The 27,682-nt window shown below is 42.8% G+C and overlaps 1 protein-coding gene across 3 annotated transcripts in view; it reads left to right on the top strand.

Moving 5' to 3' along the window:
* Nucleotides 1–15,528, top strand: part of SESN3 (sestrin 3) — a 62,691-nt gene extending 47,163 nt beyond the window's left edge. For all 3 annotated transcript variants that reach the window (XM_059708127.1, XM_059708125.1, XM_059708126.1), the window contains 4 exons: nt 2,271–2,389; nt 3,484–3,674; nt 7,123–7,267; nt 7,898–15,528. In XM_059708127.1, coding sequence (XP_059564110.1) covers nt 2,271–2,389; nt 3,484–3,674; nt 7,123–7,267; nt 7,898–7,984 — 542 coding nt within the window. In that variant the 3' untranslated portion in view covers nt 7,985–15,528. The remainder of the gene's footprint in view (nt 1–2,270; nt 2,390–3,483; nt 3,675–7,122; nt 7,268–7,897) is intronic.
* Nucleotides 15,529–27,682: the final 12,154 nt, after the last annotated feature.

Below are 27,682 nucleotides of genomic sequence, written 5' to 3' on the forward strand. Positions count from 1 at the left end.
TTAACCTCTTAAGATAAATTTAGGAAAAAGATATGTGTGGTTTGAGAGATCTTTGTATATTTTTTTTTTCTGTAGACAAAACTGTCTAGAAAACAGGTCTCAATTGACTCCTAATTTAAAAATAAATGAATGGATAGTATTCATATGATACATTTTTATGTTATTTGGTTAGTTACTCTTCATTGTTTAAAGATGTTTAAAAGTCATATGACAATCCAAATATGTATATGAGCAAGACAAAAACTAGCATTAAAGTCAAAAGAACCAGCTAAGTAATAGTCAACTGAAACCACCGAGCTGTCCAGTGTGAGGGGAAAATCACTTCAAGAGAGAAACTGTTTTACAGAGTTTAGTTATCACTTACTGTGCTTGGTTTAATTTTACTTTGCACTCCACAAAACTCCTAACTTCCATTGTGGCCTCAGCAATTGCATTTTTTTTTATGCTTTATTTTATTGATTATTATGGGATGGACAAGCTTAACCTCATTGGTAAATGTTAAGAGATAATGCATTGAAAACGCCATTTATAAAGCATTTCTATTTACCCGGAATAGAGAACTGGAGCATGAGGAGGAGGCAGCAGAGTGGTTGAGGAGTGGTCCCGGGGAGCCTGAGATTTCTCTTTAGAGCTGAAAGTCACTTTGAAGCTTCAGACCAATTTCAGTGATTTAATGTTTACAAGTTTTCCATGTCATCTTAAACTAATCCACATTGTATTTCTTTCTGACACTCAGCACCAACAGTAGTATTCCTAACTTACACTTGGTTTACTTATGTCTTAAGTAGATATTTCTTTTACTGTTAATGAAACAAAGAAAAAATAAATAACAGGTATGTAGCATAGTACCTGCTATAGAGTAAGTACTCAACCATGCCAGTCTCATTGGTGTAATTAAGGAGTTAGGTAAGAATTTCAGTAAAATATTTCCTAGGTTGGGTAGTCTGGGCACTTGATCTTTCTTGCCTTATTATCAAGCACTCTAATTAGTCCCTGCTAATTACCCAAGAAAGGTCAAAACTTGTTGGAAAAGAATACTTATTGTGAGGCTTTTCATGAAATAGCAAAATTAAATAAAGATAATGAAGGTACTACTAGTTTACCAGGTCTTCAGATGAATTACTATAATTGCATTTTTTTTTAAGCCTATCAACACTGTCCATTAAGAGTTATAGTTTTTTATTATGCCATAAAATTGTTTTAACTATTTAATATTTATTTATTTATTAGATATTTAATGTATTTAATATTAATTAAAATACTAAGAAAATACTGTTCTTTGGAAGGAGCTAGTTTTTTCATTTATTTTTTAAAATATATGTTTATTTTTTATAACAGAAGGTAGTAAGTAAAGGTTGTTCATTTCCTTTTAGTGGTTGAAATCAGGGAAAAATGATTATAAAGATTAACCTAAAAAAGTTCGTTAAAAGATAATTATCTTTAAACTAAATTAACATGCATTGGGTTTTTATAATTTCTCAGTGGTGAATTTTTAATATTATCAAGAATGCAGAAATTAGCTGTCTTACAATGGTATTGTAGTCTTCCTATCTTCCTTAATGCCACTTTGATAGTATTCCATTCACAGTCTCATTAGCATATTGTTTACTACATATGTTGTATACCTTTTCTTTTCATGTGCACAGAAAAGCACAATATCTTAGGTGTAGAACTCAATGAATTTTCCCAAACAGAACCCTCCTGTTTAACTGACAGCAAATCAATTAAGAATAATAGTGACTCCTGAAAGTCCACTTTCCTCACTGTTGTGTTCCCTTACCAGTCCTTCTCCTTATATGCCTCTTGGTAAACTAAAAATGAACTTATTTTCCCTGTGAATCCAGATGAAACACCATCTATCTAATTTTAATAAAATCTCTCTTAACATTCCGCTCACTTAAAGTGCTCTTTACCTTCACCTCTTCTCTTTCCCCACATCCCACTTCGTCCCCAGAAAATCAAAAGTTTAAGCATTTTAACCAGAGGCCTGGCTATCTTCCTTGTCTAAATGTGCTACTACTATTTAGGTATTTTAATTACATCAATTTTTTGACTGAGTAATAACTATAGTTAAATGCTAAGATGGCCAAGATTTGGTAATGAAATTGTATTCAAAACTTCAGTAGTAGATATTTTATTTGAATTTAAGCCAGGTAGTCAATATTGTCACTTTGGAAATCCATGGAAAAGCTAAAAAGTGGAAGAAAATGGAGAGGTTTCATTGTTCTAACTAAGTGGTTTCCCTAACACTAAATTGTTGTTGTTCTTAGATTTTGAGGATGACATGATTATAACATCTGATGTCTCCCGATATATTGAAGACCCCGGTTTTGGGTATGAAGACTTTGCTAGACGAGGAGAAGAGCATTTGCCAACATTCCGAGCTCAGGTATGAGATATCTGTATTTCAGAGAAAATAGAGAATAAAGACTATTATTTTAACTGTGACATGTTGAAGTATAAATAAATTGACTTCTAAAGAAATTAATAGGTCATTTTGATAGAGTCTGTAAATCATTTTCTTTAATCTTGTTTTCAGCCTAGTTTAATTTGATGTCTTAATAGGTAGATTATTATTTCAACACTAGAGGCCCGGTGCATGAAATTCATGAATGGGGGGTCCCTCAGCCCGGCCTGCAATGATGCCAGCGTCCCTCGCCCCGGCCTCTGGCCCGAGGCCCTTCCCCTCCCTCCGCGCGGCCAGGGCATGGACGCTGGGCTCGCATTGCTGGGGTGACGCATTGCTGGGGTGACACGGCCAGCGACCTGCCCCAGCCACTATGAGTGCCGCCATCTTTGTTGCGGCATGACAGTTAATTTACATATTACTCTTTTATTAGATAGGATTTTCCCAGCTAAGAAGGCAAAAGGAAAAGGTTTTCTTCAATTACAGCATTATTACATTGTAGTTGTATAATATTCATACCATTTGGGGGAGGGAGGGCATAGCAGAGAAGAAACCCAGTGATATATCATATCACATTTATAATAAAAAGATATTTTGTAATACGATCCTAAATCGGTAGCTAATGGCTTCAGAGTTATCCCCTCCCCACCCCTAGAAAAAACAGTCACAATAGTGATGTGACCCCTAAAGTGGGTGCAAATTTGAATTAAGACAAACTCCATTGTGCCTATTTCAGATGATCTGCTAACTGTCCATGTCATTGAATAGGTTTGGTCACATAGGAATAGTCCAAGATCTTCTGGGGTTCTTTCAGATAAGGGCATAGTTTGCATAGCATTTGACCACAGAAAGTAGCCAGTTTATCACCGACATGCTACACCCTGAACCCCACTGAGGAAATAGCATGGCACTCCAATCTACAAACTGATGTGAAGGCTTTTTAGCAAAGCTACAAACTTAGAAATAAATTTGAATATCTTCATTTACTTGCTTAAGTAGTTATAGTTAATAAAAACCTAGAGTTGACTTAAATGAAGAATGCCCGTTTTGTAAGTGTATACATTTTACTCTTTTAGGACTACACCTGGGAAAACCATGGGTTCTCCCTGGTGAACAGACTTTATTCTGACATTGGACATCTTCTTGATGAAAAGTTTCGCATGGTCTACAGTCTCACCTACAACACTATGGCCACCCATGAAGATGTCGACACAACCATGCTGCGCAGAGCTTTATTTAACTATGTCCACTGTATGTTTGGAATCAGGTATGCTCATTGTGGAGATGGGTTTACACATTTCTAAAAGAAAATTCTGACACTAGCCTTATTCCTGTCCTGTTTAGAAGTATGTATTTTGGGGAGAAAATATTACATGTGGACTTCTGATTTTGGAAAATTAATTCCATTTTATAGAAAAGCACTTTTCTATGGTTAGCTGTTGTAAATATTAATATGCATATGTAAATACAGTAGTAACAATTTACTAACGAGGGAAGAAAATATCAGGAATCATTGGAGATAGGATAAAATCAGACTCAGTTTGAGAATCCTTCCTGGAAGAAATAGCAGTTAAAAACCATATCTTGTATTCCTTTAGATCACTTTAATAAATGCTGGTTAGTTAGTTAGGTAGGTAGTTAGTTTGAATGAGTGATAATTAGGATATAAATAAAACTAGGATAAATTCTTCTTTCATAAAGCTTGTATAAGTTCACATAAAAACACTGAAAGAAAACTGTCAGTCAATGTAAACTAATAGCCTCTACATTTTTTAAAGATTGGCATTGAGAGGACAGTGAATAAATGAGATTGAATAGTCTAATCACGGTGTAATCAGGAAAGCTTTTTTTTTTTTAATGTGCCCTTTTGAGCTGTTTTTTGAGCCTTTATGGAGATAGATCTGTAGAAAGAGAAATCCCCAGATGTGGATGCATTCAGTTTGACTCTGTACCATGTTCTTTTGGATATAGTATCAGAAAGTCTCTGTGAAGTGGAATTAGAATTTAAGTGAAGTAGTTTCTATAATTTTAATGTAAAAAAATTTTTTTCTGAAAAATCAACATTCTACCTAGAAGACACTATTATGATGATAAATAGTAATTGCTATTTACCCACTTACCATCCTAGACAATAAGTTATCACAGAAACATTACATTTTAAAACAGATATTATACGTACCTAATTAAGAAAAATAAACAGCAATAGAATTTAATTCAGTTGTGATAAATCTTTATTCATGACAATAAATAACAAATGTTATGGTAACTATCTCTGAGATGCTACTAAATAAACTTATATAAAATCCTTGAGATACTATTATTTAAGCATTGTGTTTGGGTCAAATATTAACTGAAAATATAGAGCAGAAATTCTACAAACCCCCACTACTGCATTTACCCTCCTGTCTGCCTCTGTGCCTACTTCTTCTGGCTCCTCTCTCTTATTGTGGATGAACTATCTATGCTCCTATGCCCTTGGGCACAAAGTCCCATCTCCTCTCTTCTTCTAAAGATCCTTATTCTAGCAATCTCCCCTCTCCTGCATGATCACCTTTACTCTCGCTATTGGGTCTTTCCCATCTACACTAATAAAAGAGAAAAATGGTAATTGGCGTACGACGATACCCTTTTCATTGGCTAATCAGGGCTATATGCAAATTAACTGCCAACTATGATTGGCAGTTAACTGCCAACAAGATGGCGGTTAATTTGCATATGTAGGCACAATGCAGGGAGGCGAAAGGGAAAGCAGGAAGAAGCCCCCTGCCACTGACAGTGATCGGAAACCCAGGGGGGAGCTAAGAGCTGGGGGGCAGGGCAAAGGCGGCCCTGGGGCCGCCTTTGCCCTGCCCCCCAGCCATGATCAGAGAATCAGGCACCTTTGCTGCCCTGGCCAGTGATAGCAGGAAGTAGGGGTGGAGCCAGCGATGGCAGCTGGACACGGTCAAAGCTGGCAGTCCCAGGAGCTAGGGGTCCCTTGCCTGGGCCTAAAGCGGAGCCCACGATCGCGGGGCCGCTGCAGCTGCAGGTCCCCGCTGCCCGAGCCGGACGCCTCAGCCAGAGGCGTTAGGCCTGGGCAGGGGCGGAGCCTGCAACCGCGGGGAGCTGGGGGTCCCCTGCCCAGGCCTGACACCTCTGCCGGAGGCCTCAGGCCTGGTCAAGGGGCCGATCCGGTGATTGGTGATCGGAAGGTGATGAGGGTCAACTCCTCTGGCCGAGGTATCAGGCCTGGGCGGGGGGCTGAGCCGGGGATTGGGGGGATATGATGGTCCCCTTGCCCAGGCCTGAAGCCTGGGTCAGAGGCGTCAGGCTTGGGCCGGGGGTGGAGCAAGCGATCAGAGGGAGATGGGGGTCCCCTGCCCAGGCATGATTCCTGGACCAGAGGCCTCAGGCCTGGGCGGGGGCCAGAGCCAGTGATCGGGGGGAGATGGGGGTCCCCTGTCCAAGCCTGACACCTCTGGCGGAGGCATCAGGCCTGGGCAAGGGGCCGATCAGGTGATCAGAGGGTGATGGGGGTCTACGCCTCTGGCTGAGGCATCAGGCCTGGTCAAGGGGCAGAGCCAGCAATCGGAGGGGGCTGGGGGCAGAACCAGTGATGGGGGGAAATGAGGGTCCCCTGCCCAGGCCTGACACCTCTGTCAGAGGCGTCAGGCCTGGGCAAGGGGCCGATCCTGTGATTGGAGGGTGATGGGGGTCAACGCCTGAGGGCTCCCAGTATGTGAGAGGGGGCAGGCTGGGCTGAGGGACACACCCCCCCCCCCCACCCAGTGCACGAATTTCATGCACCGGGCCCCTAGTATGTATATAAACATGCATTTCTCTCATCTGTAAACAGATTCGTTTTTAAAATATGATTTTAATGATTTTTAGAGAGAGATGAAGGGAGAGGGATAGAGATAGAAACTTGGATGAAAGAGGAACAGCATTGATCTCCTGCCTTCTGCACACCCCCTACCAAGGATCAAGCTTGCAAACGAGGCATGTGCTCTGATGGGAAATGAACCAGAAACTTCTTGGTTCCTGGGTCTACGCTCAACCACTGAACCACACTGGCTGGGCTGAACAGATTCTTTTTCTTCATCATGCTTTTCCCTCTGACTATTGCCTCATTTTTCTGCTCCTGTGCACAGCAAATCTCTTTGGTAGTATATTTACTATCACCATTTTCTTAACTCTCATTCTCTCTCTCAATCTTATTGAGGTTGCCAGTGACCTCTGTACATGCTACTTGAGTGGTAAGTTTCCAGTTATGTTATTTGAGTCATTACTCCTTCTTCCTTGAAACACTTGACTCCTACTTAGGACTTGATACTTGCTCCTGGTCTTTGCTCAGATGTTGACCTCTCAGAGAGGCCTTCCTATCTAAAACCACAGTTTCTCTCCTCCTAGCCCCCAGTTTCACTTTATCTCCATAGCAGCTCTCACCGTCTGACATACTATGTTTATCTTTTTAATTTTTTCTTTTTGCTCCAATAGAATTTAAATTCTACAAGATTGTGGGTTTTTGTCTATTTTGTTCATTTGCGTATCACCAGTACCTAGAAGAGTACATGGAAAGCACATGGCACATAATAGGCACTCAATAAATATTTTTAGATGAATTTAATTAATGAGCTTTTGGTATTTAAATTACTGGACAATAAATGTCTCTATTACAGCTTTAGAAATCAGAAATTGTGATTTTGTCATTATAAAGCTGTTGTCATTACTCATAGGTATGATGACTATGATTACGGAGAAGTTAATCAATTACTTGAACGAAGCCTGAAGGTTTACATTAAGACAGTGACCTGCTATCCTGAGAGAACTACCAAGCGCATGTATGATAGTTACTGGCGTCAGTTCAAACACTCAGAAAAGGTGTGTTTCATGACTAAACATTATACCATAGATAGATGTTCAATATAAGAAGTAATGATTATGAAAATATTAATAAATTAGTGCCATTATAGAAATGGAAGTGGCATAATCTAGCCAACTTTTTTTAAATATATTTTTAGCCCTAGTCTGTTTGCTCAGTGGATAGCACGACGGCCTGCAGACTGAAGAGTCCCAGGTTCGATTCCAGTCAAGGGCACATGCCTGGGTTGGGCGCTTGATCCCTGAGGAAGGGAGAGGGAGAGAGAGAGAGAAAAACATCAATGATGAGAGAGAATCATTGATTGGCTGCCCCCTGCACGCCCTCTACTGGGGATCCAGCCCACAACCTGGGCATGTGCCCTGACCGGAAATCAAACTGGTGACCTCTTGGTGGATAGGACTGTGCTCAATCCACTGAGTGACACCAGCCGGGCACAAGAGCCACTTTTTATAAACAGTTTTCTTGTGAGTTTCACATCATGTGCATGTATAGCAATGCCCAGGCCTGTATGTTTGTATATGAGTCTTTATACACAAGAAAACCTTTGTGAATGTCTGCTATATGAAAAAAGTTTAAAGTTTACCAGTTGTTTATAATTGTCATTAAGTTGATAACATTTTCATTTCCAGGTTCACGTCAATTTACTGTTAATGGAAGCACGGATGCAAGCTGAACTTCTCTATGCGCTTCGTGCCATAACTCGGCATTTGACCTGAAGCCTCACCCAGGGAAAATGTCAGATGTGTGTAAAGACCTTTTCACATAAGATATATACATCAGAAGCTGTTTGTGATGTAGCATCAAAAGTTACTCAATTCTCTGTGTCAAAGTTTAGCCGTTTTTGGGGGCGGCTGTAATGTGCAATGATGTGTTTTCTTTTTCTTGATGCTTAACATTACTAACAATTGCGAAAATAATACTGAGGAGCACTACTTTGTATTGTTTATAGTTGGAGTTTTGGAAACTGATCATAAATCATGAACCTGGTTTGTTAATGCTTAACTTCAGCGCTTGGGGTTTGTGTGTATGTGTATTTCTCTCCCCACCTTTTTTTGTTGTCGTTAAATAAGGAAAAGCGCTTACAATCTGCTCAAGCAATTGTTTATTCAGATATTGGAATTCAGCAAAGAATAACCTCCTCTGGCCACTCCACTTTTCATGGTGTGTCCTAAATCTGGCAGAGGAAAAGCATGCGCTGTTGAACTAAGCTGCTCACAGGACACAGCCCTGTGTCCCCAGGAGATTATTGTCAGGCACTGTTTGGTTTTTTTGTTTGTTTTTGTTACTGCTATTGGCGATAACGTGAAATGTGATACAGCCATTGTCCATAATTTAATGTGAAATTAATCATGATGAATTCTATAGCATGCTACTGAAATGCCAAATTCAGCTATTTTCTTTCTCTTCTGAAACAGAAGTTTCAGTTTTCCATATCAGATGTGTATATTAAAGGTGGAATTATACACAATCCTTCCTATCACTGACAGTAATCCTCCGTCATCTTCAGTTATCAGTGCTCACAGTGCTGCTTATAGTTCATTTAGTTGGCACATGTAATCTTGTACCCACACTAGGCTGACCAAAAATTTTGTTTGCACATTTTTCTTTTCTCATAGTGTTTTCTATATTGCAGTATGCGGAAGAAGGTTACTATACCTATATTTTTTCCTGTTAGGCTTTTAGAACTTATTTTCCATGATTTTTCTTATAATAGGTTAAACGGTTTATTATTCAAAGGTAAAAATTGTGTTTCTATGCATTAATGTGAATGAACAACAACAACAACAGAAAGAGTGCAATATGTTAAAGAAACATACTAAACTTCCCCCCTATTATGTCACTGCAGAAGTGTCCTTTAAGACAGAGCCATAAAGAAATTTGGTTCAGATTTCTTTATTGCACAAGGCTTTCCCCCTTACTGGGGTTGACAGTGTTCCTTTCATAAAGCCAAAGCATCCCCTTCCCCAGAAAAATCTCTTTGGACGACGAGTTTAAAAATAATGAACAAGTCTAAGGGGAGGAATATAAGCATCCAAAAAGTCACATTGTTGCATTGGTTTGTGTTGCTTGATTAGACTATCTTCACAGAGCACAACATTATGTGTTTATAGCTTTAATTTGTGTTACGTTAATGAACCAGCGAAGTGCCTAAAGAGATGCTTACAGCCATCCGGTGGGACACAACTGCACGGCTTAAACACTTTGTGGTTAATTAATGGTGACTTGAATTGTACACCAACATGCTAATTTTTAAAAGCAGATCAATTTTTTCCTAGTAAATAGTTAAAATTTTTGTTAGATTTCCCACAAAGATTTCATTTTAGACTTATTTGTTATATAGAACTTGCTTTTCCCCCCTCTCTCATGAAAGAATAGTGGGCTAGTGTTTTGTTTAATAATCCCCCCCCCCTTCCATTTATCATCCTTTTCTGGTACAATGCAGTAGGTTGCTTTCTTTTAGATTTTGTTCCAGATGAGAAAATAGAAAGATGACTGTGAGCCCAGTAACATAAGGCAGTTCTGCATTTTTGAATTCCAGGATCTTCTTTGAAAACTTCCATGTGAGGAAAAAAATAACGAATTTTTTAAAGACGAGGGTGGTTTATTTAAAGAGATTACTCAAAGAACTTGTGCCAGGTTTCTTCTGTTTTGTTTATTGATATGCCATATATTGGCTTTATTCAATATCACATTATATAGATACGTATTTTAAAAGCATATAGGAGAATGGCAAAACCTAGACGACAACATTAATGTCCATTTACCTTTCCAAACTTTAGAAAACTTTCAAGTTGAGGATCTCTTTTATTCTTGACATTTGTTTTTTTAATAGGAGTCCTTCAGTTAATAGCCCTGTGTTTGTGCAGGGGACCTCTACTACAGGAGGAAGATGATTGTTATATATTGAAAAGGAGGAGAAATTCTCACAGAACACCATATGAGCTTCAGACCAAAAGAGGAAACAAGGCTCAAGTAACTAAAATGGCCACTTCATTTTTGTTTTTTGCTTTTTTCCCCTCAGAAATGTAAGTAGTTGGAGTTTGGGTTACGGAAATTTAGTGCCTTTACTAGATCTCTTTCCTAGCAAGGTTTCTTTCCTCAGCATTGATCCATCTCGTCAGTAATCAGGAAAATAAGTTGGCTTGGAACTATAAACAGAAACAAAACCATCTATTTATGAACCTCAGTGAACCAGCCTAGAGAAGGTGACCTCTGGAGGTGCTTGGTTAAGCACCTACTCAGACGCATGCGCAGCATTCCAGGTTGTGGATACCATTTTACAGCGAGCTTGCTGTGGACTTTATCTAATGCAGACTTGAAATTCCGATGCGGTTTTCCAGGGTGGTATTTTTTCAGAGTATTGAATTTACTATGTAGTAATTTATAGTATAGCTTTTTATATTAAAATGTGATATTTTTAAAAGAGCTATCTGGTTCAATTGGTGAAGTGATGTGGTTATACGAGACTCTAACCTATCCCATGGGCTCACATCGTGCCAAACTTTAAACGTGCAAGTGTACGTGGAAAAAAAAGCACATGCGAATGTGAATTCTCTACCTTCGTAGCTTATTATGTTAAAGTTAGTCACCCACTGATGTAAACGCTTGATCCATGTCGATTTACTTTGAATTTCAAGTTTTCCAGCTTCCGTTGCAATTCTTCCTTTCTCAGATCCCCTTAAGAAATAGCTGAATACTCTGCCATCTGAAAGTGAGTCTGTCCGTTAGCCCGATCCCTTGACCACAGCAGGGATTCTTGAGATTAGGCCTTCTTGGCCAGACTCATAACATGTGCAGGAAAAGAGGCGTTTACCTTCCTCACCTTTTGAACCAAGTATATTGTCTGAGTCTAGGGAAGGATCTTTGTCTCACTGGGGTACTTTCAAAGTAAAAGATGGCCACTGTGGGGTCTGGGGCATGGCCTTGGCCTTGAATCATGGCTTCAAACCCAAATAATAGCCAAGCTTCACAGGGCTGTTTTAGAACAGAAAACTCACTGTGAGCTTTATATCAAAATTCTATTTGAACCAGAACCCCTATTTTAATTGTGTTACAGTCTCCTAAAATTTTTCAGTGCTTCTAAAAGCTAACTAACATTATTTCAGAACTGTTTTTCCTTTTCCACCTTACAGAGGTTTTTTTTTTAAATCCAAAAACTTAGATTTTTTATGCCACAGCAAAACAAAATTAATCAACAAACAAAGATCTGTGCTTAAAAATAGTTCTCCACTGTAGTGCAGAGTGCATGGTAACATTCTTTTAAACTCTAAGGAAATTCATCAGGGAGAAATAAATAAGTGTCAGTGCATATTATAAAAATGATCTGCACTGTACTAGTAGAATGAGGTTTTTGTGTTGTTTTATGTTGTGTTCAAAGACAATTCTGATTTATTCCTCCAGAAAGCAAGACCTTAAACTCTTTATCTAATAGGACTTTTTCTTTTTATGCAAATAGATGGTCTTACACAGAATAAACTTATGCAACCATAATGTTGTTTAAATAGTATATGAAATGTTCTTAGGATAATTGAACAGCAAACGGAAACACATATGGCTATACTGTTCAGATCAAGTTTTAAGTTAGCTAATCTGTACAGTCAGAGCCTATTCTAGGTGGACGTCATCATAAACTGTGTTTCCCTATAATATCCCTCTGGAGACTGAGAATCAAAATAAGTAGTCTTTCCTCGAAGCAGTACTGTAACGTGAATGTATTCATCTCAGTCAACAGAACTTACATGCCCCCTGTATGTGGAGCTTATTTTCATGCTAATGTGGCTTAGTAAGCAGTGTCTGCTCAGGTGAGACCTAGAACAAAAACAGCAGGGATGAAATGGATCATAGAGGTAGAGGTATATGTCAAGGCAGAGCCTGGTGAGGAAGGAAAAGGTTTTCAGAGAACACATGGAACATAATTCCGAGACAGTGGCTGTCCTCAGCATCATACGCTTATTATAAAGGACATTTCCCATCGTGGGAGCTCCTGCCTGCATTCCATCCACCCTTCCCGCCTGCTTTCTCTTCCTCCAAGTGCCTCAACCTCTACCCGCTCCCTCCTCTCCCCTCAGCCCATCTTGATCTGAATGCCTTGTCACACTACAAACCAAACATCACCAGCCACCTGCTGATAGTCACCAGCATTTACTTTACCGAGTCATTTTTTTCTCCATTGTCCCAACTCCCTCTAAATTCCACAGCCATCAGCTATATTTTGGCTAATCCTTGCCCCAGATGCCCTACCAGATATACAGCACCAAGTGTAATCCTGTCCATCCCAGACTGTTCCACCTTTCCCAGCTGCCAAAATGTCTTGCTCTCCTCTACCTCATCCCCAAAGAGCCTGTAAATTCAGAGTATCCAACCTTTTCATGGATTCACTCTCTGTTGTTCAGTAATACTACTTCCATAGTTTAAATAAATCATAGAAGATTTTTGCCTTCTAACAAAGTAGGAATCTTTATATTTATACATGATACAGAAAGTGAACTATTTCTACCATGCAGAATTTAGCACTTAACAGGACTTTAAAGTGATTGAATTGCCATTCTACCCTGGATCTGTATTAGGTAGTTAATACTGGTATTAGTCCAAGTTATTTGAATGTGAAGTTAAAGTTCCCCAGGAGTCCAGACGGATCTGTAACCCTTCAGTGAAACCGTTTCTGGCATACAGATGGGCGGTGTTTCAGATCACTGGTTTTATTTGGTGGTATCTGAGCGTTGGAACACATGTCTGATAGGAGGATAGCTGATAAAGGATGGTTAGGTGGTCTGTTGGATCACGGAAGCCCACTTGATTATAATATGTTTAAAAATGCCACAAAATAGGCTGCATGAGAGTTTGATGAAGCTTTCCTGGGTTAGACCAAGCTTCTCACCCCCTTGCCGACCTTGTTGTTCTCTTGGGGGGAACATCCTATGGGATGGAGAGGGAATGCATTGCCTTTGTCATCTGTATTTTCTGGCTGCACTTCGGTACATCCAGACAGTTATCTGTGAGGAGCAGGAAATGCAGAGGAGGAAGACGCAACAGTTCTTCTCCCACCAGTGTGTACTCGTGTCGTCACAGAGGAAAGCTTGTCAGGTTTCTAACATGGGGTGGGTTTGTCTATCGATGGTTGTCTGGCCTGGGGACGAACGAACCACCTGCTTGAAAGTATCGATTATTATGATCAATGGTGGCATCTGGATGCTGTCCACTCCCATTCATGAGCAACCCAACCTGACAGCAGAGTCTAGTCCATGCCTTTAGGGGCCCAGGAATGAATCAATGCCTAGCTAAGGAATGAGACAGTAATGGAGACTGAAGGAATGGTTTTTATTAAATCGTATGTCATGAAGTATTTGTTCCAGCTTTAAATTCATCATGGCTGCACCACCATGAAGTATAGAATTGAAAAAAGGAGATAAGAAGTAGGGGGGAGGAAGACTATCTGATTCTTTGCAGTGCTTGTGGAAATTTCTGGAAAAATGAAATGCATACTATAAAATAGCCTTTAGAACAAACACCCCATTTTATAGCTCATAGGACAATATCAAACATTAGTAAGTTTAAATGTGACAAATATAACTCTTGGTATATAAATTTATAAAAACAGTCTCTTCTCTTCCACCCCTCAATTTAACCTCTTAAAAGGAAATGTATGAATCCTGGTTAGCTAGATGTATCCATCATGACACCAAATGAAATGGATTGTACATCTCTTTCTTAATCAGTCTTCACAAATTTTCCAACTGGCTTCTAAGTCTGATATGGAAGGATCAAAATGTAGGCTAAAGGAAACATATCAATTTGTAATATGGAGACTGTTTTCTCCTGTCTGAATTTTACTGCTTCTCTAAAATAAAATGCAAGAGTTAAATGGTACCCTTGTTCCTCAAGGAACATTATCCAAACTCTATCTAATGCAGATATTTCCTTTGCATTGGTATATCTTCCCTGGGAAGAAAATACAATTTTTCCCTCCCTCTTCCTCTTCACATTTACTCTTCTCAACCTAAGACAGGAGAGACAGAAAAAGCAAACCACAGCCAGTGTGGCATCTTTGTGCTACTAGAACAGTGACATCACAGGCACAGTGTGAGCAAGGTCAAAAAGGACCCTGTCAGGTCGATGTGGAACATGGCCTTGCTACTTGGATTAGCTCCTTCAAACCTGAAAATACCTTTTCTGGTCATGGAAGAACTGGATGTATCCTTTAGCTTATGAAATAGGATTTGGACTTGAAATCTTTTTTTTTTAAATTCTGATTTTGCAGGGCAGCTACATGATGAATGTATATATTAAGACTTTGTAGCTGAATTGCACATGAAATCAGATTGCCAACTTCTTGACTTTCAAATTTAGACTTCATTTTATCCTTAAGTTGTGAGCGATATATGTAGCATGCTGTGAAATGTCTATTATAGTTCTTTAATTCATCAGTATTAATACAGAATTATCTATTGCGTTCCTTGGTACTTTTTATTCAATGTAATCAGAAGCTGTGATGTTTTGCCTTTGTAGTCCTGTGCTTTGTTACTGTAATGTTTTTTTACGAAGCACGTGACTTTGGACTATTGTGAGGCGGATGATCTTAAGACTGCTATATATATATCAGTCTCTTACTATATAAGGTTTTCCATTAGAATAAGCTTTTATCAAATAGATCATTGATGAAATTTAGGATTTACACAATTTGCATTGTCAAATGACAGTCTTATATTTATAGTTTCAATTCCAAAAATAGCAAACTTGATAAACAGCCACTTTAAACATGTTCTGGTGAACCAGACCCTGCTGTAGATGTAGTCTGAGGTAGTTACCCATATAAGCCTTCTCCACTGTTATGCCCTCCACATGAGTCAGCAGTTAAGGAGATTATAGAACCCATGAAAGCTTTTTGTATGTATAACTAGGTTTTATTTTTCTTATGTTGCTGATTTTACAACTCTGACTAAAGCTGACCTGAATGGATCAGTGTATGTGTAATATTCTAGTGCTTTAATGCCTTTTTTTTTTTTTTGGAGGGATGGGTAATATTATTTGAACAGATGCAGAAGGAACTGTTAGTGAGTCAAGACAAACACATTTGAAATAAAGGAACTGTGTATTAACATGTTAACAATTCATAACTGCACTTTTTATGACATTTTGAAAATCTATTTATAGGTACAGAACAATGGGTTTTGTTAAACTGTATCACATTTATACTTGCAAAAATTTATTTCATTGTTATTAGTAGGAATTTTGTTGGTTCAATAAAATTGGCAAACCTGAACCCCGATTATTTCCTCTTTCTTATATATTTATATACATATTTATACTTACTTTGGAGTAGCATTCTTGCCCAGGTTTGTTTCTGCTTGAGTATAGACACATGTATTCTAAAAGACATCAGAATCGTAAGAGTCACTTTTCACCTTATTTCTTTCTGGCCCACAATTTTTGCCGGGAGCCGGTCCATGCTTGCTGTTTCAAGGGACCTGGCATATATGGCATACTGTTCTTAATATGTTTGCTCACCTTCTTGGCACTATGTGTTTTAACCAAGGTCTCTGAGAAAGGTTGTTTTCCTCAGGTAGGGATTTTCCCCTGAAGTTAGGGAGGGAATAAAACCCCTCAACTAAGTGCCAGGCGGGTAATTAATCCCTTTAACTACGAACAATCATGCTTAAACTACATAATCTTTTCTCCCTGGAATGGAGATAAGAAACGCCCTAACCTTTGTAATAGAGATTGATAGGATTGAATCAACTGGTATAAATACAGTTGTAACAAGACAGAAACACTCAGAACTTAGAACAGAATCAAGAAGACAGAACCTACACAGAGCCTAGAGACAGAAGAACTTTGCTGGAGAGAGCATGCCGGAGGATCCTGGAGAGGGACTGGCCTCGGAGCCTAGAGACAGAGCCTAGCGGGAGAACATGGCAAGGGATCCTGGACTGAACCTGACTACAGAGATTGGCAGGAGAACCTGACTGGAACCTGGACACTGAACCTGACTGGAGAGCCTGGACAGAACCTGGCTGGAGAACCTAGCAAGGGAACATGGCTACAGAACCTCGCTGGAGATCCGAAGCAGAACCTCTCTGGAGATCCGGGCTAGAGATCCTGGCTAGGTTGCTGATCAACTGAACGCTGTCTCCGTGTCATTCCTTCTTCGCCGACTCCGTCCACGCCTTTGGGGACCCCTGGACCTGCTGGGGTTGGACCCCGGCAAATTTTCTCATGACATTTCTTACATTCACTCAATATTACATTAGTAGACTATTGCAATAGTATAAATTGGGCAAAATATATAGTTATTGTTACCTTTTAAAATATCAGTTGTGAACTCAGCAAGAGACAAATTAATTTCAGTATTATCTCATTACTAAAATAGTAAAGAAGTGATATCATTTTATAAGAAATCGAGACGTAAGAGAACTTTGTTTGCCCGAGAGCTGGCACCTGGAATGGGCTCGGAGAAGATTTGTACTCCGGTCTTTGTGCTACCGCCTTTCACACTGAACTTCATCACCTCAGGTCAGCCCAAGTGGCTTGCTTAATGATCTAAATGACCATGCTGTCAGCATGACATTTTACTGCCAGCCAGAAGTTAGATAACTTTCCTCTCTGGATAACATGCAACTTGTACAGTTTTAAAATAATCATTTTTGTCCCTCCAGTCCTGAATGGGCCCTTTGATTTAGAACAGTGGTTCTCAACCTGTGGGTCGCGACCCCTTTGGGGGTCAAACGACCCTTTCACAGGGGTTGCCTAAGACCATTGGAAAACACATAATTACATATTTTTGTGATTAATCACTATGCTTTCATTATGTTCAATTTGTAACAATGAAAATACATCCTGCATATCAGATACTTACATTACGATTCATAACAGTAGCAAAATGACAGTTATAAAGTAGCAACGAAAATAATTTTATGGTTGGGGGTCACCACAACATGAGGAACTGTATTAAAGAGTCGCGGCGTTAGGAAGGTTGAGAACCACTGATTTAGAAGAAGGTACCACAGGGGAAGGTGCACAGACCAATGTAGACAAGCGGTACCTGTCCATTTAAAGGTTGACCATTTCTCCCAACACGAAGCCTGATGCTAACAAGACTCGGGAAAGCTTGCAACTACTGCGTGTTATTTCTAGGACATTCTGCTGTGTGGTGGAAGTTACAATTCCAAGCCATAGTTTCTTATGCATGTAACTTTCTGTGAGTTAGAAAGTCAGCCTCAGAGACTATCTCTTCTCCCAGGATCTCACATACTTCACATTTCAAAATGCAGGTAAGCCCAAGCCTTTCCATAGAACTCTTTAAAAGGACAGTGAGGCAAGAATTCTTAATACTCCCTCCTACACTGGCCTGCTCCCAAAATAAATGTAAAGAAATCGTCCATCTTTACATCAAGGTGAAATTCAGAGAAGCCTCCTGGTTGCAGTACTTTCCACCTTCATTTTGTGGAGGTGGTGCATGCCTCTCATACCCCACTTGGCAGTCACCATGGCCCCTCTAACTCCCGTCCTGCTGCTGCAGCCACCAGGCCCATGCCGGCTGTGGCCAGGTGTTCACAGGTTCAGTGGGAAAGTACCTTCGGTGGCCCTGGGCTGTTGTCTGGTTTCCTGCCCCGGGGCTGCTGGAGTCTGGCAGGATGCCAGAGGGAACTGCCTCTGAGCTGAGTGTGCACAACCAGAAGTGCAGAGAGTTCATGGTTAACCCAGGAGCAGTGACTGACTGGAGACAATGCGTGAATGCTCCCTCCTTTCATTTCTCCAGGCCACGATTTGGAGACTCAGGGCCTGGTGGAGTTGAGTACCAGGCCAGCTCTATTGGTCTTCCCTCCTTTCCTATTTCAGCCCCCCTGTCCTGCAGTCCTGCCCCCTAGATCTCAAATCAGCCTTGGTCTTGGGCTTTGCTCCCCTGGGAGCCCAGGCCAAGCTAAGGCAGTAGGGGGTTAGAAAGCAGATCCTGGAATGAATTCAAATCTAAGCGCCACCATTGCTAACTACCTGACCTTGAGCAAGTTACTGGATATTGTGGTTCCTTTGTTTCCTCATCTGTAAAATGCAGGTAACAGTAATAAGAAAGAAGGCAGCCCTTGTCCTTAAGAAGGGGAAGTGTGGGTAAGAAGAGGATACGATAGGTGACAACTGCCAACAGAGGAAAGAATAAAGTAATAGCTTGTAAAATGGGGTCATAAAATAGCCATCATTTATCAAGAACCTTCTCAATATTAGGAACTTTAAACACATTATTTTTATTATAATCATCCTGCAAGTGGGGTATTATCCCGATTTTAGACAGTTAAAAGTATAGGCTTAGCAAAATTAATCAACTGTCTAAGATCAAAGAAGTCGATGGTTGAACTGTTCTCAGATTTGTGTGACTTTAATACTCTTTCCTCACTGCCAAGTAAATAGGGAAGTAGTGCACTGTATATGCTGTTATCAGTGACAGCTTTTAAAACAGGTAATAAACAGGGACCTACAGAATATGATTTGGATTTGCAGAGACTGACAAACAAGACATTTAGGTAGAGAGGACAGATGGAGAAAACCCCACTGTAATAGTGCGGATGTGTAGGACTTGACATTAGGACGTGACTTTGGAAAGTGTTGTTTGGTCAGACTGTGCAGGGTCTGGAAGGTTAGGCTAAACCACTTGTATTTATTCATTTGGAAAAGATGGAAGCAACTTTCAATGGGTGTTTTGCCACGGGGGTGGATGTGCCCCTTGCTAACCAGAGTCTGGCTAGAATTCCAGGGCAGGAATTCTACACACACTCTTGACGATGTACACCAGGCTCTGCTTGTTAAAGCAGACTAGTGACATACAAGGCCTTCCCTTCCCACTATGTGCCCAGGGCCAGAGGAGGGTGTTCGGAACATTGTGCTGTCTAACTACACTTTACCTAAATGAATGACAGTTAGGTGATGGATATGGTCAATTGTTTGCATAAGAGGCATCAATTACTGTCCTCCCTGCAGCCACACCCTTAGGACTGTAACTTAAACAACTTCCCTCATCCAAAGGTGAGTCTGTTTCTCCACTTTTTGAATATGGGTTTGTCCTGTGATTCGCTTTGCAAACCGGCGCTTTAAGAGCCCTGGCAAGCTTCCACTCTCTCTAGCATTCTGCCACACCGGGCTAGCCTGCTGCAGGACCAGCCAATTGGTTAACCTGAGTTGTCCCAGGTATTCTGGCCAAGGCCTCAGGGAAAGTCCACCCAAGATTGATCAATTCAGCAGACCTGCAACAGATGCTGACACATGGGAGTGCCTCTCCAAGCCCAGCTCAGAGCAGCAGAATCACCCAGCCCACCCACAGACTGCTGAGCAAAACTCCCTGTTTATTGTGCACCACTGGGTTTTTATGGTTGTATGTTACACAGCGTTATTGTGGCAATAGATAACTGACATGATGTAAATGCTCCAGGTGGCTGGCACTTCATAAGAATTGGGAGTGGGAAATTTCTTCCTTATATCACAATCTATTAAGGATAGCCTTGGAGGGGGAGGTAGAAGATAAATAGAAGGATAAATAGAAGGAGGCTTGAATTGGGGTGATGAACACACAATACAATATGCAGATGATGTAGTATAGAATTGTACACCTGAAACCTATACAATTTTATTAACCAACTAGAGGCCTGATGCATGAAATGCATGCAAGAGTAGGCCTTCCCAGCCACGGCTGCCTGGATCCCTCCCTCACAGCCGTAATGGCTGCCTTGATCCCACGGCTGCAGCCCCGGCTTTGTCCCAGGAGGACATCCAGTCTAATTAGCATATTATGCTTTTATTATTATTATAGATGGAATCCCAATAAATTCAATAAAAGAAAAAAATAGGGTGACCTTGGAAATAGTCTCAGGGATTTTTATTTATATCTCTAAAGTAGAGTCAAAGTAGTTGGTAAATTAATATTCAGCCCTTTGATCATCCTTCTTTGTCCCCTCTTTGTGGAGGAAAATATATAATATTCCTGTTAAGCTTGTTCTTAAGTCTTCATCCATAATATTTTGGACCCTAAGCATGACTGTACCCATAACTAGACTAGTGAGTTTAGGACCTAAACTATAGACTATATAAGAATCATTGAGGATCATGTAAAAAATCCAGATCTATGGAACTACCCTCAGAGATTCTGATTCATTGAGTATAGAGCAGAGACCAGGAACTTCCATTGATATCCTATATAATAAGAGCTAATATGCTAATTAAACCAGGCAGTGGAACAACCTTCCAGAATGACCTTCAAAACGACCAGTGCATAGGGAGCGGGGACAAGGGGCTGTGAGGCAGCCAGGGGTGCGAGGGCCTACCCTTGCACAAATTTCATGCATTGGGCCTCTAATATATATATATGTATCTTGGGTACCTGGGAGTCACACAGAAGGTAATATTTTGAGGCTGTGAAGAGAGAAAAAAGAACAAGAAAAAGAAATAAAACAAACCACAGAAAGACAGTGGACACAGAAAGTCACCATGCAGTCAGAAATGTAGGGGGCATGGAAAAGAAGTATTTTTCTCCTGATTTTCAATGAAAGTTCTTGCTATGGTTCTATTCCTATCTCAGGTGGCATTTAGACCCAATGAATAATTCTCAACCTGCGCCTAGAATCCCCTGAGGACTTTAAAAATACTGATATCTGAGAACCAATGCCCCACCCTGAGGTTCTGATGGGCTCAGTCTAGGGCAGTGGTCTGAAAACTCATTAGTCAACAGAGCCAAATATCAACAGTACAACGATTGAAATTTCTTTTGAGAGCCAAATGTTTTAAACTTAAACTATGTAGGTAGGTACATTGTTATTAACTTAATTAGGGCACTCCTAAGCTGGCGTTTTGCTAAAAACGTCCTCAATCTGAGGGGTCGACCTCAGCAAATGTACCCCCACATCTGCTAACACCACTTCTTCAAAATAGACTCACCCAGGCCGAAAACCGACTTCTGCGCATGGGGCACGAAGTTTCAGTCGCAATGTACATGTGTGCCCGCACGTGGTATTTTGTGGAAGAGCCACACTCAAGGGCCCGAAGAACCGCATGTGGCTTAGGAGCCGCGGTTTGCCGACCACTGGTCTAAGGCGCATACAGGCCATTTTGGTTTTGAAAAGCTTTCCTGGTGATTCCAAAGCCCAGCACATTTTGAGAGTCAGTGGGCAAAATTCATAACACCTCCCACCAAATAGCTATCTGCCTAACAGTGGGGAGAACTGCAGCCCTGATTCACCAAACTGCCCTGCAGGCCGAACGCAGAGAAGACCGCTGGATGAGGCAGAAACGAAAAGGAATTCCCAGCGGCTTCTAAAATCACATTATGGCGGGAAGGTGGTCATGGGAATGTGGACCCATTTTCCATGACCATGACCCCCAGGAAAAGAAGTCAAGTGTCCACCCTTGCTTGTGAGCAGAACACGTTTGCATAAGGAAGTCATCCTAGATTTCTCTGTATCTAGTAGCGTGTGCACTTAAAAATGGTATATGGGTTACATAATGTCTTTTGAAACTACTCTTCTCCCAATAACTGTGTGGTAAGAATGCTTGTCTGGTATTTCAGATATTTCTTGAATGCAAGGATCCTATGTGACATACCATATTCCCATGACAATAAGACCTAGGGGATTTCTTTAAAAATGAAATGGACTAGGGTAGATTTTGGTCTACGCTGTGGTTCTCAGAACCCTTTCTCTGTGCATCAAAATCTGCAGGGAAGCTTCTTAAAAATAGATGTTCCTGGAAACCACCCAAACTTCCTGAATCAGAGTGGGAGGTGCGGACTCATACAGTTTCCCTTTTTACAGGCTCCCCACACGAATTTTTGTGCACTCAGCACCACAGCAATCTCCTTTTCAGACCCAGATATCATTTGGAAGCAGGCCCCCTTGACAACGTTTTCTGCATGAACTTGGATCCTCATTGACTGCCTCACCCTCTCTGTTCAGTCTATGACCGAAACCAAAGAAGGTTCACATCTTATTACAGCAGCAAATCAAATGGAATCTAGAAGAAGTTCCCTCAAATTTGGATTCCCACACTGGCCAGTGTGCTCAGTGGTTACAGCACAGAAGGGTCTCAGATTCAATTCCCAATCAAGGGCACGTATCTGGTTGCAGATTCAACCCCTGGTCCTGGTCGGGGCCCATGCAGGAGGCAACCAATCGATGTGTCTCTCTCACATCAATGTTTCTCTCTCTCTCACCACCCTCCTTCCCACTCTCTCTAAAAAAATCAATGGGGAAAAAAAAATATCCTCCAGAAAGGATTAACAAACCGAAAACTAAAAATATGGATTTCCCATGGGGAAAATGACCTCCCCATCATAAACCTGTTACAAACTACTCAGAATTGGAAACTACTAAAATGAAATTACTCAATCAAAAGGCAAAAACACTCAATGCTCTTAGTACACATTTCTAGATTGCTATCTGGGGCTGGCGGATAATCCTTACAGAGCTGTCTCCAAAACGAACCCATCTGAGCTAAGACAGGGGCTGGAGTCCAGATGGGGTACAGGGACTGACTGAGAGGGAGGGAGGTCAACAGAGGTGGGTGAGGGTGAGGGCCTCAGATACCCTGAGCTCTCACGTCAGGCAGCAGGCATGGCGGAGAGGAGCCAAGTTAGCCCTTATCCCCTCTCTTTCAGCTTCTTGGTGCCCTCGTGGGGTGCTAGCTGCTCAGGGCTTTGCCTACCCAAGTTCTCCAAAAGGAACATGTTCCTTCTTATATAACAGTAGTTTCTAACCAACTGCTTTCATTGAGCACCTTCGATATAAAACAGGATTCTGTAACTGGCACTTTTTCTGCTCAGTTCTGCCTGTGGTCCCAAAAGGATTCAGAATGTGGCAACGTGCTCCCATGCCCCAAAGTGAAATGATGGTCCATGTGCTCAAGACAAGCAAAACCAAAAACAACACAACCTGTTGTGAGCCTTTCCTCAACCCTACCCCTGGCTATAAAAGACTTGAGGTTGAGCCCTAGCTGGATGCTCAGTGGTTAGAGCGTCTGCCTGCCGTCTGATGGGTCTCAGGTTCGATTCTGGTCAAGAGTATGGACCTTGGTTGCAGGCTCAATCCCCGGCCCCAGTCGGGGCGCATGGGTCTCTATCATGTCGATGTTTCTCTCTCTCTGTCTCTCCCACTCCTTTCTAATCTCTCTAAAAAAATAATCAACAGAAAAAATGTATTCTTAGGTGAGGATTTTTTTTAAAAAAGACTTGAAGTAGAAGAGGCAGGAAGAGACGATTTAATTAGAAAGAACTGTGGCTTGAACTGCCCTCACTGGCAGGCCAGCCTGGTGGGGAGGACGCAGGGGGTCAGCAAAAACAAGTCTTCCAGCCTTCATCATGGCAAGGCTGTGCAAGCTCCCTGTAGACCAAGCAAAGAATGGAAAGTTAACCAGGATGGCGATATCTTGAAGGGACACTAAGTGAGATGCCCCCAGCACACGGGCCAGAGAACACACACTTGTGGTCTGGGCTGTGGCTGAGCAATGGAAGCTCCAGCAAGAGTTTTCAAGTGATGGAGGAGGGAGGAAGGATACTGACATGATCGGATTTGCATTCCAAGAACATTCTGGCTGGAGCATGAAGAGTGAAGGCGACCAGAATAGAAGTGGGGAGGCTAGTTAATAAGCCAGTCAGGCAAAAGGAGCAGGTGGTGAGGACCAGGATGGGAACTGCAGAGATGGTGAGAAGTAGATGGGCTGGGGAGATAAGTAAGAGATAACAGTGACTGAATGGGGGGGGGGGGGCGGGAAGTAAACAATAAGGAGGTGTCAGGGTGACTCCTAGGCGCCTGGCCTGCTCATGTGGCTGCCCGATGGAGCCATTTACTCCGAGAACAATGGAAAGGGGCCAGGGGCTAGGAAAGAAACCATGTGTTTGCCTTGGTCACTGAGAATTTGAGGTGACGCTAAGACGTACAAACATATCAAGTAGGTGAAATGAAGCAAGGATGAGATGGCTTAAGGAAAAGAGGGATGAAGATAACCAACGAGCCAGCCTTAAAGAACTCGCCATTTAAGGCCAGAAGGAGGAGAAGGCAACCAGAGCCAGGGAAGGAGGGAGAGAAGGAACGGCCAGAAATGCAGACAAAAGAGCCATGGGCCCCACCTGGCTGCACAACAGGGAATAAAACAGGCATGTTCCCTGCCTGCATGGAGTTTACAGTAAGGTGGAGGGGCAGGGACATGAAGCAAGAACGCCATAACATTATAGAACTACTAGGGGCCTGGTGCACAAAATTCGTGCACTGGGTGTGAGCGGCGGGGGGGAGTGTCCCTCAGCCCAGCCTGCCCCCTCTCACATACTGGGAGCCCTCAGGCGTTGACCCCCATCACCCTCCAATCGTAGGATCGGTCCCTTGCCCAGGCCTGACGCCTCTGGCCTAGGCGTCCGGCCCGGGCAGTGGGGACCTGCAGCTGCAGTGGCCCCGCGATCATGGGCTTCGCTTTAGGCCCAGGCAAGGGACCCCTAGCTCCTGGGACTGCCAGCTTCGACCGTGCCCAGCTCCCATCGCTGGCTCCACCCCTACTTCCTGCTATCACTGGCCAGGGCAGCAAAGGCGCCTGATTCTCCGATCATGGCTGGGGGGCAGGGCAAAGGCCGCCTTTGCCCTGCCCCCCAGCTCTTAGCTCCCCCCTGGGTTTCCGATCACTGTCAGTGGCAGGGGGCTTCTTCCTGCTTTCCCTTTCGCCTCCCTGCATTGTGCCTACATATGCAAAATAACCACCATCTTGTTGGCAGTTAACTGCCAATCTTAGTTGGCAGTTAATTTGCATATAGCCCTGATTAGCCAATGAAAAGGGTAGCTCGTACGCCAACTACCATTTTTCTCTTTTATTAGTGTCGATAAACTAGAATGAACGTTGCAAAGGGAAAGAGCGAGAATAACAGTGAAGTGTGGGGCGGGCAGGGTTCTCCGAGGGACATTTCTTCAGAGCAGCTGGTCTGCACTGGGATGCCAATGCGGGGCCCCTGTCCCAGAGTAAATGCCCTGGGACCCCTGGTGACTTCTTTTTTTTTTCTTTCCTCTTTTTGCTGTTGTATATAAATACATTAGAAATAGATCTTTAATAAAAGGACATCTAGGTTCTCATGGGCTTCTGCTTTCTGTTCATCCAGCCATGCGGTTAGAAAACCAACTTGGAGGATGAAAAGGCCAAGTATCATCTTAGCTTCAGTTTTTCAGCCCAGGCATTCTGAAAAGGCTCTCTGGGCCTCCTAGGTCCAGGACCACGTTGTCTTAATAGCCCTCCCCTGGCTCTGGGCCTGCTGTAGTTCCTTACCAAGTCCCATGGGCACCTGGCCATGGCACATTCATTCTATTCGCCTACCAGTTCCTAATGCAGATCTGGGGCTGTGCCTGAGAATGCGCATTTCTGTCCTCCTCTTCCCTTTTTCACTCCGAAGGGCAGTTACTTATCCTCCCCAAATAGTGCCATCACGGTACCAACGCTCCCTGTCAAATAGAGGACCCGGGAAGCACTGCCCGCTGCCCAAAAGGAAGGTGAGGTTCCTCTCTCTCCCCAAATCAAGTTATTTGGAATCTTGACTGAAGGCAAACACCACACACACACAGCAAAGGTTCCCTCCCACCACCCTCCCCCCCCACCCCCCCACCCCCACACACACACACAAAAAGCCCCTGGTGATTCCTTAAACCCCTGGCACTAAAGACACTAGTCAGTGCACAGAGAACAAGGAAGTGGAGGAGGGGAACTCCCTAGCGCCTGCTGCCTGCTTCCCCCCTGAGAACCTTCTTCCCTCCCCAGCTGCTTCCCGGCAGGTGCTGGGGGCCCGCTGACTCAGTGCCTTCCACCAATGAGTGTCTCCCAAAGGAAGGGAGTGGACCTGCCAAACTGACCCAGGGCACAAGTGCCCAGCCAGCCGGGAGAGGGTGGAAGAGAAGGTATCCCAGGCCCTGATCCAATCGGAAGATGTTTGAGCTCTTGTCCAAGGCCTGGAGACCTGCACACCCTGGTCTGCGCTGACCCCTAAGGGAGCCAAGTCCTTGCTCAAAACGAAGTGACCCCAGAGGGTATCGGGTACCGCTGGGCCCTGCCAAGTAGTCTGAAAAGAAATGCTCACTGTGGCTGCCATGGCGGTCTTCGTGCTGAGGGCATGAGGGGGTCAAACAGCTCTCCTCCGGGGATACAGCCCGAGAGTTCCCCATCCAGGCTGCCCGACACACACCCAGGCTGAGGGTGCATGTATTCACCCAAGGTCCCTGTCAAACAGCTTCATTGGATTCCTTTAATTTATATCTTTCCAAGTACACAGTATGGTATTCTCAAACAAATCCCATTTAACTAGGCAAATGGGAAGCACTGTTCTAAGGCAGCAGTGAGAACACTGTGAGAAAGCACCAAGGCACGGTTAAGAGCTTAGGCTCTGGACTCAGAATCAGGTTCAAATTCCAGCTCAACTGCCTGCTGGCTCCACCCACTACTGGCCCAGCGAGGCTGGGCCAATTACGTCACTTCCCTAAGCCTCCCTTGTCTGTCTTATAGAATGGGGACCACAGAACCTGCTTCCCAGGGCTGTCTTGAGAATTCAGTGAGATGATGTTCGTAAAGAACTTGATAATAAAAGTAGTAATAACAGTGCTAACATTTAAGCGCTCGATTCGTTTGTCAGATACAGTTGAGGTGACTTACATGAATGAATGAATGCCCTAGTACAAGGCACTCAAGGCCTTTCCCAGGCTAGCCTGACTCCACCTCTCCAGACTCCTTTGTGCTTTTACTCCCTCCCCAATCCAGATACAATCCTTGGCTGCGGCCACACTGGCCTCTGCTCCTGCTACAGCCACCCCCTTCCCTCCTGCCTCTGACCAGCTCCCTCCCCTACCCCCACCTGGGCCAGGTTCACCGGCATCAGCTTTGTCTACCAAACTCCTACTCATCTTTCAGGGTACAAATCAGCTGTCACCTGCTCTTTGCAGCCTCCCCTGCCACATGCAGGCAGTCAGCTGCCCCTCCTCTGTGCTCCCACATACTTCCTCCACACCTCCTAACCGAGAGTGATAAACACAAGCGCCAAGCACTGTGCTTCAAAGTACTTTTAACTATTTTAACTCTTTACATTCTCATAGGAGCCCTATAATGTAGGGTTTAGAATAAACCCCATTTTAGGATGCCAAAAAATGTAAGGCACAGAGAAGCTAAGTAACTTGCCCGATGCCACACAGCCCGTAAGCAAGCAGCAGAGCCAATGCACAAGCCAGGCCTTCTGACTCTGCAGGCAGTGCCCCTAACCACTGCACTGCACTGCTTCTCCTGGGCACAGGGCACCTATGTCCGGTTCCTCCATCAGGCACGGAAAGCCAGGGACTGTTTCATTCATTCCTGCACCTGCACCCCCAGCTGCCAGCACAGTACCTGGCACACACCCTCATGGACACTCCCTCCCCCTGCCCCCAGACAATAAA

This window comes from Myotis daubentonii, chromosome 9, assembly GCF_963259705.1.
Source record: "Myotis daubentonii chromosome 9, mMyoDau2.1, whole genome shotgun sequence".
NCBI lineage: Eukaryota > Metazoa > Chordata > Mammalia > Chiroptera > Vespertilionidae > Myotis > Myotis daubentonii.